The sequence below is a fragment of the Bison bison genome, unplaced genomic scaffold (genome assembly GCF_000754665.1).
Source record: "Bison bison bison isolate TAMUID 2011002044 unplaced genomic scaffold, Bison_UMD1.0 scf7180017864190, whole genome shotgun sequence".
In the NCBI taxonomy this organism is placed as follows: Eukaryota; Metazoa; Chordata; class Mammalia; order Artiodactyla; family Bovidae; genus Bison; species Bison bison.
In genome coordinates, this window is record NW_011494762.1 from 1882744 (window position 1) to 1895436 (window position 12693).

Below are 12693 nucleotides of genomic sequence, written 5' to 3' on the forward strand. Positions count from 1 at the left end.
GACCAACCTAGACAGCATATTCAAAAGCAGAAACATTACTTTGTCAACAAAGGTCCGTCTAGTCAAGGGTATGGTTTTTCCAGTGGTCATGTATTGATGTGAGAGTTGGAATATAAAGAAAGCTGAGCACCGAAAAATTGATGCTTTTGAACTGTGGTGCTGGAGAAGACTCTTGGACTGCAAGGAGATGCAACCAGTCCATCCTAAAGGAGATCAGTCCTGGGTGTTCATTGGAAGGACTGATGTTGAAGCTGAAACTCCAATACTTTGGCCACCTGACGTGAAGAGCTGACTCATCTGAAAAGACCCTGATGCTGGGAAAGATTGAGGGCAGGAGGAGAAGGGGATGACAGAGGATGAGATGGTTGGATGGCATCACCGACTCAATGGACGTGGGTTTTGGTAGACTCCGGGAGTTGGTAATGGACAGGGAGGCCTGGCATGCAGCAGTTCATGGGATCACAAAGAGTTGGACACGACTGAGCGACTAAACTGAACTTCATTCCTAAGGAATAGGAAGAGAGTGGGTAAACTTCCTGCCTGCCAAAAATGAGAAAGAGTGTGATAAGTGGAAGTAGGCATGTTATTCTTCAGGGTGGAGGAGATTTTCATTTTTTGGTTCTAAATTCAGAGAAGGACTTGAGATGTGGATTCTTCTACAAGATGAATTTCTAATATGAAGAATACTCACTAAGGGGATGGTTTCCTTAATAGTTTTGTAAAAGATAACAAAAATACTTTCACTGGGTGAGTATCTTATACTAAAGTTCAATGAGAGTGGAGTGTATTACATTAAAGAGTGATTTAGGGAAACAGCTTTGGCTGGGGGAAAGCTCATGTGGTCTCAGCACTCCTCACTGGTGATGGAATTTAATGCATCAGCAGAATTAAACCCTTTTCCTCTGGACACATGATGGATGAGGTTCACATGCACAGGTCATCCCTGTGGAAATGCCTAGATTTTAATGCAAGCAAAACAATTTTTTTGTTTGTTTGTTTTTGAAGTTGGAGTAGTTTCTACTGGCCTGAACCTGTCATTTTTCATCAGTAATAGTTGCTGTGACGAGATGAGACAAGGTGTCCAGAGCTCTGGGAATCTCAGCTCATAGTTTGTCTGCCCCCTCCTGATTCTAAGGCCAGCTCCACTTCCCTCCTATTCTCAGTCCCAGCTGGAGAATGACTGTCAAAATGCACACGCACACACCACACAGAGTTGACAGTTTAAGGAAACAAACAATAAAGTCTTGCTGACCGGCCTCTCTTGCCTTCCTGCGGCGTGGCCTTACACACACACACACTGAGTTTGCAGAGCACATCCGAACCTTAAATGTGTGGCCCAGAGCCTAGCATTCGTCCTCAGTCTGATGCACAGTGACTTGTTTTAGTTTCTAAAAGGCTCCAAGATCTGATTTGAATGGTAGCCAGACCTGGGGCTTAGAGCTCTCGGCTGAGTTCCTGCTTACACTGCACCCGACTCCTAACCCCACAAAATAAAAAACTACCTTGTTCAGCCCTTATGGCTGTCGGATTGCAGCAGTTTTGGGGTGTGGTTTCCCTCTAAGAGCATCCATTTGAAAGACTGGTACCGTGGTGATAGGGCTGATTCCTCTGTCTGTGGACCAGTGTCTACTCTCCACTTCAAAAGGCTTCATCAGGGCTTATTGGTAAAAATGAGAATGGCCCTTCCAAGTCATCACCTTGCCCATGGATACTGTGTGGCTTGCCTGTGCTACATACTAGGGAAGCAGAGTTAAACGAGATAAAGCATGTGTGTGTGCATGCTGCTAAGTCGTGCCCGACTTTGTGCAACCCCATGGACTGTAGCCCGCCGGGCTCCTCTGTCCTTGGAATTCTCCAGGCAAGAATACTGGAGTGGGACCTGTTCCCTTCTACAGGGGGTCTTCTGGACCCAAGGATTGAACCTGCATCTTTTGTGTTTCCTGTACTGGCAGAGGATTCTTGACCACTGTGCACCTTGGAAGCCAAGATAAAGCACAGGCTGGTGGAAGTAATCTTTTTAGTTTAGGATTGTCTGACTTAGCACTCATATCAACTATGTTATTTCTTTACTGGTCTCTCACCATTCTCTCTCCCCTACTTCATGGGTACCTCTCTGCTTCAACCAGTAATCTCAAGAAAGAGTTGTTTTAGCTTAAAGCTAGGACACCTGTGGAGGTGATGGTATTCCAGTTGAGCTATTTCAAATCCTGAAAGATGATGCTGTGAAAGTATTGCAGTCAATATGCCAGCAAATTTGGGAAACTCAGCAGTGGCCACAGGACTGGAAAAGGTCAGTTTTCATTCCAATCCCAAAGAAAGGCAATGCCAAAGAATGCTCAAACTACTGCACAATTGCACTCAGCTCACACACTAGTAAAGTAATGCTCAAAATTCTCCAAGCCAGGCTTCAGCAATACATGAACCGTGAACTTCCTGATGTTCAAGCTGGTTTTAGAAAAAGCAGAAGAACCAGAGATCAGATTGCCAACATCCGCTGGATCATGGAAAAACCAAGAGAGTTCCAGAAAAACATCTATTTCTGCTTTATTGACTATGCCAAAGCCTTTGACTGTGTGGATCACAATAAACTGTGGAAAATTCTGAAAGAGATGGGAATACCAGACCACCTGACCTGCCTCTTGAGAAACCTGTATGCAGGTCAGGAAGCAACAGTTAGAACTGGACATGGAACAACAGACTGGTTCCAAATAGGAAAAGGAGTACGTCAAGGCTGTATATTATCACCCTGCTTATTTAACTTCTATGCAGAGTACATCATGAGAAACGCTGGACTGGAAGAAACACAAGCTGGAATCAAGATTGCCGGGAGAAATATCGATAACCTCAGATATGCAGATGACACCACCCTTATGGCAGAAAGTGAAGAGGAACTCAAAAGCCTCTTGATGAAAGTGAAAGTGGAGAGTGAAAAAGTTGGCTTAAAGCTCAACATTCAGAAAACAAAGATCATGGCATTCGGTCCCATCACTTCATGGGAAATAGTTGGGGAAACAGTGGAAAGTGTCAGACTTTATTTTTCTGGGCTCCAAAATCACTGCAGATGGTGACTGCAGCCATGAAATTGAAAGACGCTTACTCCTTGGAAGGAAAATTACGACCAACCTAGATAGCATATTCAAAAGCAGAGACATTTGCCAACAAGGTCCGTCTAGTCAAGGCTATGGTTTTTCCTGTGGTCATGTATGGATGTGAGAGTTGGACTGTGAAGGAGGCTGAGCGCCGAAAAATTGATGCTTTTGAACTGTGGTGTTGAAGACTCTTGAGAGTCCCTTGGACTGCAAGGAGATCCCAACTGGTCCATTCTGAAAGAGATCAGCCCTGGGATTTCTTTGGAGGGAATGATGCTGAAGCTGAAACTCCAGTACTTGGGCCACCTCATGCGAAGAGTTGACTCATTGGAAAAGACTCTGATGCTGGGAGGGACTGGGGGCAGGAGGAGAAGGGGACGACAGAGGATGAGATGGCTGGATGGCATCACTGACTCGATGGATGTGGGTCCTGGTGAACTCTGGGAGTTGGTGATGGACAGGGAGGCCTGGCGTGCTTCGATTCATGGGGTCACAAAGAGTCGGACACAATTGAGCGACTGAACTGAGGACACCTGTTGGGGAAAGGGGAGGCAAGAGGAAGTGAGTCAGGAGGCCCTCCCCTGGGCTGAGAGCTTAAGTGAAACTTCATTGAGACCATAACAGGAAACATAGTAGCTGATAAAGGTTGTTTATGCGGTTAGAGTTTAGAAAACTCTTAATGTGAATTCTGTTTCTGTTAAAGATGTTTAAAGAAAAGCAGTTCCTGCTTTTAAGTATATTCTGTAAGAGCAGGTTGAAAACTTGTTTTCTAGTATAGATAGAAGTACTTTAAGAGTTGTTTTTTTTTTTTTTTTTAAGTGTTCTAGTATAGTAGTATTGGATCACAGTGTAGACATGGAAGCATTTTCGGCAGCATCCAGAATTCAACACTAATGTAGAATACTTATCTAGAAACACTTCTGAGGAGTTAAATTGTTCTCTCTTAAGTTTTCTTTACCCTTCACTTTATATTCTTTAAATTCAAAAATAGCAGAAACTTCAAAGTGATAGATGAATAATCAGTATAGTTTACAAAATCATATTTATAGCTTTCACCAGGTCTTTTATAAGCTTTGAAGATTAGTTTCCTGAAAAAAACCTTCTGGCATCACAGAAATCCACTTGAATTCTAAACTCACATAACCAAATTGTTGCAAATTACCATAAGCAACTTTTTAGATTTCTGAATAAACACTTCTATTCAATTGGTATTTGCCAGCTATCAAGTATTTAGAGCTTAAACTTCTCATCAGCTGCTGCTTAAAGCTGTAAGCTGCCTCTGAATGAATCCAGAGTCTCGTTTGTATGTACACATTGTCGTAATAAATGACTGCAAGCCATTTCAGAAAATTTTATTCTTTACGAGCATCTTTAGTTTGTTATCCAAACTCAGGTTTGGCTTCTCATAACCCAAGAATCCAATACTGAGAGACAAGTGTTAGGTAAAAGAAAAGAAAGCTTTATTGAGGAATCTAGCAATCCTGGGGAGAAGGTAAACTCATGTCCCAAAGAATCAACTGCCCAGGTTTTGTTCTGAGATTACTTAGGGAAGAGAGGAAGGGGCTATGTGCTGGGGAAGAGGTAATCTTCTGTTTTCAAAGATGACCATCACAATCCTGTGGTTCCAAGTAACTGTCAGGTTTGAACCATAAAGCTTTGGTCTGCTGAGAGGGCCCCACTGGGTCCTGCTTGCTTTTAACCTTAAGGGAAAATTAGAATGGTGTCAGTAATGCAGCTCCATTCCTCTTTTATATTTCATAACATCTTTAAAATATGAGTGAGGAATGTAGGCTAATTGTGCATAAATGGACCGTTTTGTTGCCATTGTTGAATGCTTGATTAAGAGAGGGTGATTGTTCTCAAAAAGATACCAGGTTATATTAATGTAGATATAACAAGATTGGTTGTATCCCTCTGGGTAATTGTTGAAACTTGCTGTTGATTAAATGATGGTTCATTATACAATTTTCTCTACTTTTATTATAAAAATTTATAAAAGGTAAGTTAGCACAGAAGCAATTATTTCATCAAAACATAATTCAGCATTTTCCAGGTTCTGGCAAAAGAGCTCCAAGAAATGCCTCTTGAAGCAATATTCCATTACTAAAGGAAAGGAACTCACACCAAAAAGACACGTCATCCATCTGTAGGCTACATTGACCAAGTGTATCTAGAAGCAGAATTAGTGATCCAAACTCAGGGTTTAATTCTCACCCGAGTTTGTAATGGTCTTGCTTTCCTTTACGCCCCATAGGTTCGCGTGACTGTGTTTCCCTCAAAGACTGTAGCTCAACATTCAGGAGTACCTTGGTGGATCATCCTAGTGGCCATTCTTGCTGGGATTTTGATGCTTGGTCTATTAGTATTTTTACTGTGGAAGGTAAGTCATATCTGGGACTTGAGTTTTGTGATATAAACTTTATTTCAGGTTTTCTTTTTAAAGTAAATTAACACTGATAGTACATACATTTTTCATTGCTTCTTTTCCCCAACATTTTATTCTATGAAATGTTTCCAAAATACAGCAAACTCAAGAATTATATAATGAAGATCTGAATACCTATCTAATATTTTGTAAAGGAACACTATTTATATAAGAGGTTTCTTAAGTGTGTAAATTTCAGTGTTTTCACATATAATATAGCATGTTTGGCAGATAATAATTTTTTAAATTTTACCACTATGACCATTTCTTTATTGCTGATCAAATTCTGAATCTAAGCCAAATTGGTTATCACCCTAATCAGAATCTGTATCCCTATTAATTTCAATTTTTGTAAAGAAATGTTCATGGCAGCAATGGGGGCTTGTTACAGTTGCAGCTAGATTAGGAAATAGGAAAGCATGAAATCAATGAATCCCAAAGTGGTCACCATAGCCTATGTCAAGCATAAGGAAGGTCTGTGTTTAATATGATGTACTTCATTATAGTCTGGTCCTGTAAATATAATGTAGTATCTTCCCTCTGCTTTCTACCAGTAAATAGTCGACATTACAAAAAATGCATGAGATGTCACGTACTTTTCTTGGCAAAAGTTATCATCTATAGATCTTGGGTTATTCTCAGGTAGTAATGGAGATTCACAGACTTTTATCAACAGTCCCCAAAAACTCAAAACAAAGTTTGTAATGACTTATTTGGCAACTCAACTTGACATGATGTGAAGAGAGGATATTTATAGTCTCTATCCTTTACTCAGTTCTAAAACATTAGGATAATTACTGTGACATTATGTATGCAGTGTATTACTTTTCTAAAAGGCCGGAAATTTGGGGTTTCCAAACATGTCTGGTCTAGAGGCAAAGGATGATGAAACTCAGCTACTAGTCCCTAGGATCAAACTATCTTTATCTTTTCTTTGGATCCAAGTATAATGGACAAGGACTTAAGATAGTCTCACTTTCAAATATTGGGCATCTCTTTTTGCTTTATTTTTCCAAGTAACTTCCTTTTGCCAAGATAATTTTGAGATAGTTTTTGGGCATCCTCCAGTCGTGTGATTGAAGTTTGGTATCTGCTCATGCCAAGACCCATCCTCCCAGGGGAAGTCAGCCAGCCCTACCTGATGTTTACTTTAGACAGTAGGTTTGTCTGAGTGCAGCCAGCTGATATAGGAGATGCTCTGGAAATTATTTGGATATCAAAAGCTGAATGTGAGGTTTGATATTTGAGGATGGCCTTCTATTGCTCTCCAGAAGAGGTCCTATAAGGACAGTCTTTTCCTATATCTCTATATTTAGAGTGACCTAATCTGAGGAGCACAGATTACTATCACTTAAACGTTATGTGATGGCTCAGAATTTGGGAAAGTGAGAGCAATCATTATTTCATGATGGTATGTTCAAATTTATATTGTGATTTACCCCACAAAGGCCTCAAGTAGATGGCACTTATCCCTTCAAATTCACTGAAAAGGACAGGAATATATTCAGTATCTCTTTATTTGGATTTGTGCTAAATCTTAGAGAATTTATTCTTACACTTTGAATCAGTAATCTACAGATGTCAATCTTGCATAGTTAGACTCCATATCCCCTGCAAGAAGAAAGTGTGTACTGAGTTGTGTCCAACTTTTTGCAGCCCCGTGGACTATAGCCCATCAGGCTCCCCTGTCTGTGAAATTTCCCAGGCAAGAATGCTAGAGTGGATTACCATTTTCTCCTCCAGGGGATATTCCTGACCCAGGGATCGAACCCCTGTCTCCTGCATTGGCAGGCAGATTCTTTACCACTGAGCTACCTGGGAAGCCCCGCAAGAAGAAACTACCCAAAACTATGATCAGATGTGTAAATATTTTCCCTTTTAGAATGATTTTGGCCCTTAGGATTTGTTACAAATAGAAAAATCAATTTCCTAGTGTCATCCATATAAATATTTGACCAGAGACCCATGGTAATAGAGTTGGGTTAATTGACGTCACTGGGGCTTCCCAGGCGGTGCCATGGTAAAGAATCTGCCTGCCAAGCAGATCCCTGGATCAGGAAGAGTCCCTGGAGAAGGAAATGGCAATCCAGTCCAGTGTTCTCGGCTGGAAAATTCCATGGACCAAGAAGCCTGGTGGGCTATAGTCCATGCAGTCTTTATAAAGAATCAGACAGGACTTAGCAACTGAGTATACAGCACACTTGATGTCACTGTGTCATATGGTATGGGGTCCGTTCCCTTTTGGTTGATCCATAGTGGTCTCTTTGTAAGCAAGCTGTAAGTAGGAAACAGGTTAAACTTTGAGATTTTTCTTTTGTTTAGCTTTTATACACAGAACTGTAACACTGACTAAATACCTTGCTTCCTTGTAGTGTGGTTTCTTCAAGAGAAATAAGAAAGATCACTATGATGCCACATATCACAAGGCTGAGATCCATGCTCAGCCATCTGATAAAGAGAGGCTTACTTCTGATGCGTAGTATTGATCTACTTCTGTAATTGGTAATTGATCAATGTTTTTTAATTGCTAGCTGTGGAACCTGCTATGGTTGTGGTGGCTAACTTTAAAAGCAACAGCTTGCTGTGTGTGTCCCATTAACAGACGTTTTCCAAATGTCCACACTGGCTTGCCTTGCTTGAATTTATTTCATTTCACTTGAAAGCTTAGTGTTGTTTTTTTTTTAAGTGCACAAAGAATCTTTCGTTGCAGGTGAGCTACTTTTTGTTGTTAATAGACATCATCCACAGCAATGAAGAAAACTGCTATCTACGTACACATAGGAGGTGTTAGACCTCTACAGTAGACCAGTTTCCCACGTGTTGTTAATCTAGTATGTAGCTTACCACTTGGAATTTCAAAGATGCATAAGAAATCATCCCAGATTTCTTGTCCATTTTGGAATTTCCCACAGAAGTTTGTGTTGACTGCCTAATTAACCTGTTGCATGTTGGAAACATTGTGTTTCTCTTTAAGAGAGGGCTTTCTCACTGTCATCTTTTTGATTTTCGTGCTATAAAATGATGGGGCAAGGCTTCGGAATGCTTTTATTGTTGCTCAGAAATTGTTTTATGCTGGCTAAGCATGCAACTTCCTTTCCCTGCATATCTACTACAAGTCAAAGACCATTACAACAAACTCTTCACTACTGGCGTGACAGACATTATGGTTGACTTCAGAAGATGATTCTTTGCCAACATGGCCTTCAGTTTACAAAAGTTTAATATAAAAATGCTGTGGACAGTTTATTCAAAATGTTGTAATGGAGTTTGACCTTGTTCCATGTTCCTAGAAATTTTTTTCAGCCCTGGGTCTCAGCTGATTTTAAGTTCATGTTTGGCTTCTCTTATTTGTAACTCCATGGAAACAGGAATTGGCAGCAATTCCTTTTTCCATTTCTGTGGGCACCAGAGGGTAGAATTACCCCTGTAATCCCTTTCCATGGCCCTGTCATGACGAATCCCAGCATTTCCATTTCAGTTTATGTATCACCCCGATTTCTTCTTTGTTTAAATGGGGCAGTAGTCACACTATGTGACAGATAGGTGTTTTGGCTTTTTTGCAGAAAATAGAAAAGACCTTAGAACAAAAATTCTTGTCCCATTTTCCTCACCGATTTAGTGATAAATTTGTGATAAATAGTGATAAATTTGTACATAATTTTATTTTGCCCCATGCCATTTTTATAGCTTAACATCATTCAAAACAAATGTTCTATGCCTATTGATGTCGCATAGTAAACACATTAATCAACTATTCTAAGTATCTTCCTCATCCATCTTTTATCTGCATTTAAAAATTAAAGACATATTTTTAAAAAATACATATATATTTTATTAAAAAAATTCAGTCTGACTTAAGAATTTCCAGGTATGTTCCCAATAAAAACCTACTTTGGATAAGATTGAATATGTTTTTACAGATTAATAAAATATATATTCATTAATAATCTAAGTGTAAGTGCTGTATTTTTGCCAAAAAGGAAAGAAATTAGAGGATGCTCTGAAATTCAATCTAGTGATAGTTTCTCAAATTCTTTGTGGTACATGAATGATTTTATTGCAGGACACAGTCACTGCATGATTTATTAATGAAACAGCTTAGTTTGGAAGCTTCATTTGGAAATCCAGGCAGTATAAATTACATCTTAGCTATTAAGAAAGATGTACTGGAGCCTAGAAGGAGAGGAGATTAAATCACCCATTTCAAGTAGTAATTTGTAAAATATTTGTGACCTGATTTCCATTTTGTTAGTGGAAGAGGGGCATGGAATAATCTTTGGTTTATGACCTTGAAAAAAAGTTGTTCTTGAAATTAACATGATGTTCTAGTAATCTGAAAGTTAGATCTTTTACATATAATATGGTGATTATAAAAAAATGGAAGCACTGTTTCATAAACTCTTCAACTCTTAGAGGTAACTAACATTGCTATAATAAGACAGAAAGACAAGATGGGAAAAGGGACTTTTCTTCCAGTTTTACAGCTGTTCTCTTCTGTTTATCCTCACCGGCTATTACTATTTTTGACCTATTAGTTCCTTCTTAAAAGAAAACCATGTCTTTTATTCTTTGTCCCAGTCTAAATTTAGGCATAGCTGAACAGAAAGCTTAGATATTACCATCTAGTGGACTTGCCCTTCTTGGAATTACTTAATTTGTGTCTGTTTCTTTCTCCCCCCGTCTCCAGTGTGGATTCTTTAAACGCTCTAGGTACGATGATAGCGTTCCCCGATACCACGCTGTAAGGATCCGGAAAGAAGAGCGAGAGATCCCAGATGAAAAATATAATGATAACCCTGAAAAAAAACAGTGGATCACAAAGTGGAATGAAAATGAAAGCTACTCCTAGGGAGGCCAGAAAAGCTTCACAGTATCCAAACTGCTTTATTTTTTCCCCAACCCAGACACTCAGATGGATTGAAAAACCTGTTCAATATCTGAATACTGATTTCAGACAGACTGCACAACAGTACGGGCCTACAATTTTAACTGTGGACATTGTTACGTGGCCCGAGGCTCCCGTTTTGCACAGCCAAATTGAAGGCTGTTGGAATGGATTTTTCTTTAACTGCCTTAATTTAACGTTCCGGGTTGCCTTTGTTTTTGACTTACTTGTGCTGGGGAAGGGCCTGCCCGGTTACTCTTACACGACATCCTTCCAAAGGTGTAGCTGGAAGAAGGCACCGTGACCCCTGCGCCAGAGTGACCGTCCCAGCCTTGGCACCACCTCTGCCAGCGTTCTTCTCAAAGGATGGGAGAACATGCCAGTTAACTGTCCTGCATCACAACCCTATGCCATCAGGGTAACTGTGTTCAAACTAAAGTGCTCCCATAAATTAAATGTGCAATAGAAGGTAATGTTGCCATCCTGCCATCTTTTTCCATTTCCTAGACGTGTGAATACCTGCTCACGCCAAATACACACAGGTTTCATTTCCCTTTCACTAAAACACACAGGCATAACAGATTTGAATGCTAGTTATACTTATTTGTATATGGTATTTATTTTTCTTTTTCACAAACCATTTTGTTATTGACTAACAGGCCAAAGATTCTCCAGTTTGCCCTTCAGGTTGGATTAAGCAATCAGAATCAGAACATAAGAGGTCACTGGTTGGACCTCAATTACTGACTGCCTAAAGAACATAGTAAGTCTTTATAGATATAGCAGAGAGTTGTTATACTTTACAGATAAAGTATAAGTTTAAGTTATTAACTCCCTTCATGACAGCACTATCCTCTCCCTCCAAACCCAAAACATTTAAGAAATAGAATTTAACTGTGAGATGTGTAATTCTTAAAGACAGAAGATATTTTTTAGTTTAGCCCTGTGTGATATTTCTGATTTTCCTGCTGTAACCACCAGGAACTCTTGGAAATAATGGGATTGTTTGCTGGACTTGAGTGCAGTCTAGTCACTGCTGAAAATGTTGTATATTCAGGACTTGAAAGAAACAGTGAGTGCCGATGGTGGACCCAAACCCATCCAGTGTAAGACTACTGAATACCTGATACCAAGAGTCTGAACATCATGGCTTCGAAGTTTTACAATATTATTGGAATCATTTAATCAATGAATCCATGTTCTGTTTTTTGCTTTGTTTCCTCCCCTGTCTGCATCCCCCAAAATAACTACTCTGAAAAGAACTTTAAATTGTTTAATTTTAAAGATGAAGGGGAGGGAGGAGGAAGTTATTATTATATACATTCAATAGAGATTGAATAGCTGGAAAGCTAAATTTTAAAAAATTACTGTACTTCAAAATGTTAAGTTACGGGGGTACAGCAACAAACAGGTGCTAATTTGTTTGGCTGTAGTATAAGTAGCATCTCAAAATCTTTTAAAAGAACAAAATACAGCTATATGTGACATTGATGCTTTTGCGTTTTGTTTTTTTTTTTTTCCAGAAATCTTATGCCCTTAAGATATTAGTTGTGCTTTGGAATTTTCAAAACAAAAATAGTTTTACAGATGATATTTTGTTTACAGAAATTTCTCTAAAATAGGTCATAACAATGTTTAAAATCTCAGTTTCTTGCTCAGATAACTTGGAACCCAGTGCGCTGGCTTATAGGTTGCTGAGAAGCTGATATTTTGAAAGTGTTTATAGACCTTTGTTATAAAAATGAATGTCCTAAAAAGGGGGGCGGGGTGCAAGGGTGGTTCACCAACAAAAGAAACAGGAATGTAGTGGTGTTTATAGTTGTTAAAAATGTCATCTCAAGTCAAGTCACTGGTCTGTTTGCATTTGATACATTTGTATACTAACTAGCATTGTAAAATTATTTCATGATTAGAAGATACCTGTGGATATTTGTATAAAAGTGTGAAATAAAAATTTTTTTATGAAAATGTTTGTGGCTTAGAAACACAGCATTGTACATGTGAAATTATAAATAACCTGACTTGCCTTTCTTTTTATTGCATCAAGCTGAACGATAAAGGTTTTGGTGTTTTTATTTATGGGACACTAAGAATAATCTCAGATCAGCCAAAGATATTAATGCTCCACAGAATGCAATGTAAATGTGATTTTTTTTCCTCTCTTGGCTTTACTGTTTGTTGAGAATATTTTCAAAAGAAAATGATCTGAAAGGTGGTTTGTTCAAGATATCTGCAAATTGGGAGTTGTGTGTAAGCACTGATTGATCTGCTTCAAAGGCTTATTATGCCTCTGA

General features: G+C 39.1%; 1 protein-coding gene across 1 annotated transcript in view; it reads left to right on the top strand.

Annotated features, from left to right (window-relative positions):
* The window catches only part of ITGA6 (integrin, alpha 6), a gene marked incomplete at its 5' end in the record, with an annotated part of 87811 nt that extends 75442 nt beyond the window's left edge, over positions 1–12369 (top strand). The window contains 2 exons of the mRNA XM_010843849.1: positions 5344–5469; positions 10202–12369. Coding sequence (XP_010842151.1) covers positions 5344–5469; positions 10202–10363 — 288 coding nt within the window. The remainder of the gene's footprint in view (positions 1–5343; positions 5470–10201) is intronic.
* Between the last annotated feature and the right edge of the window lie 324 nt (positions 12370–12693).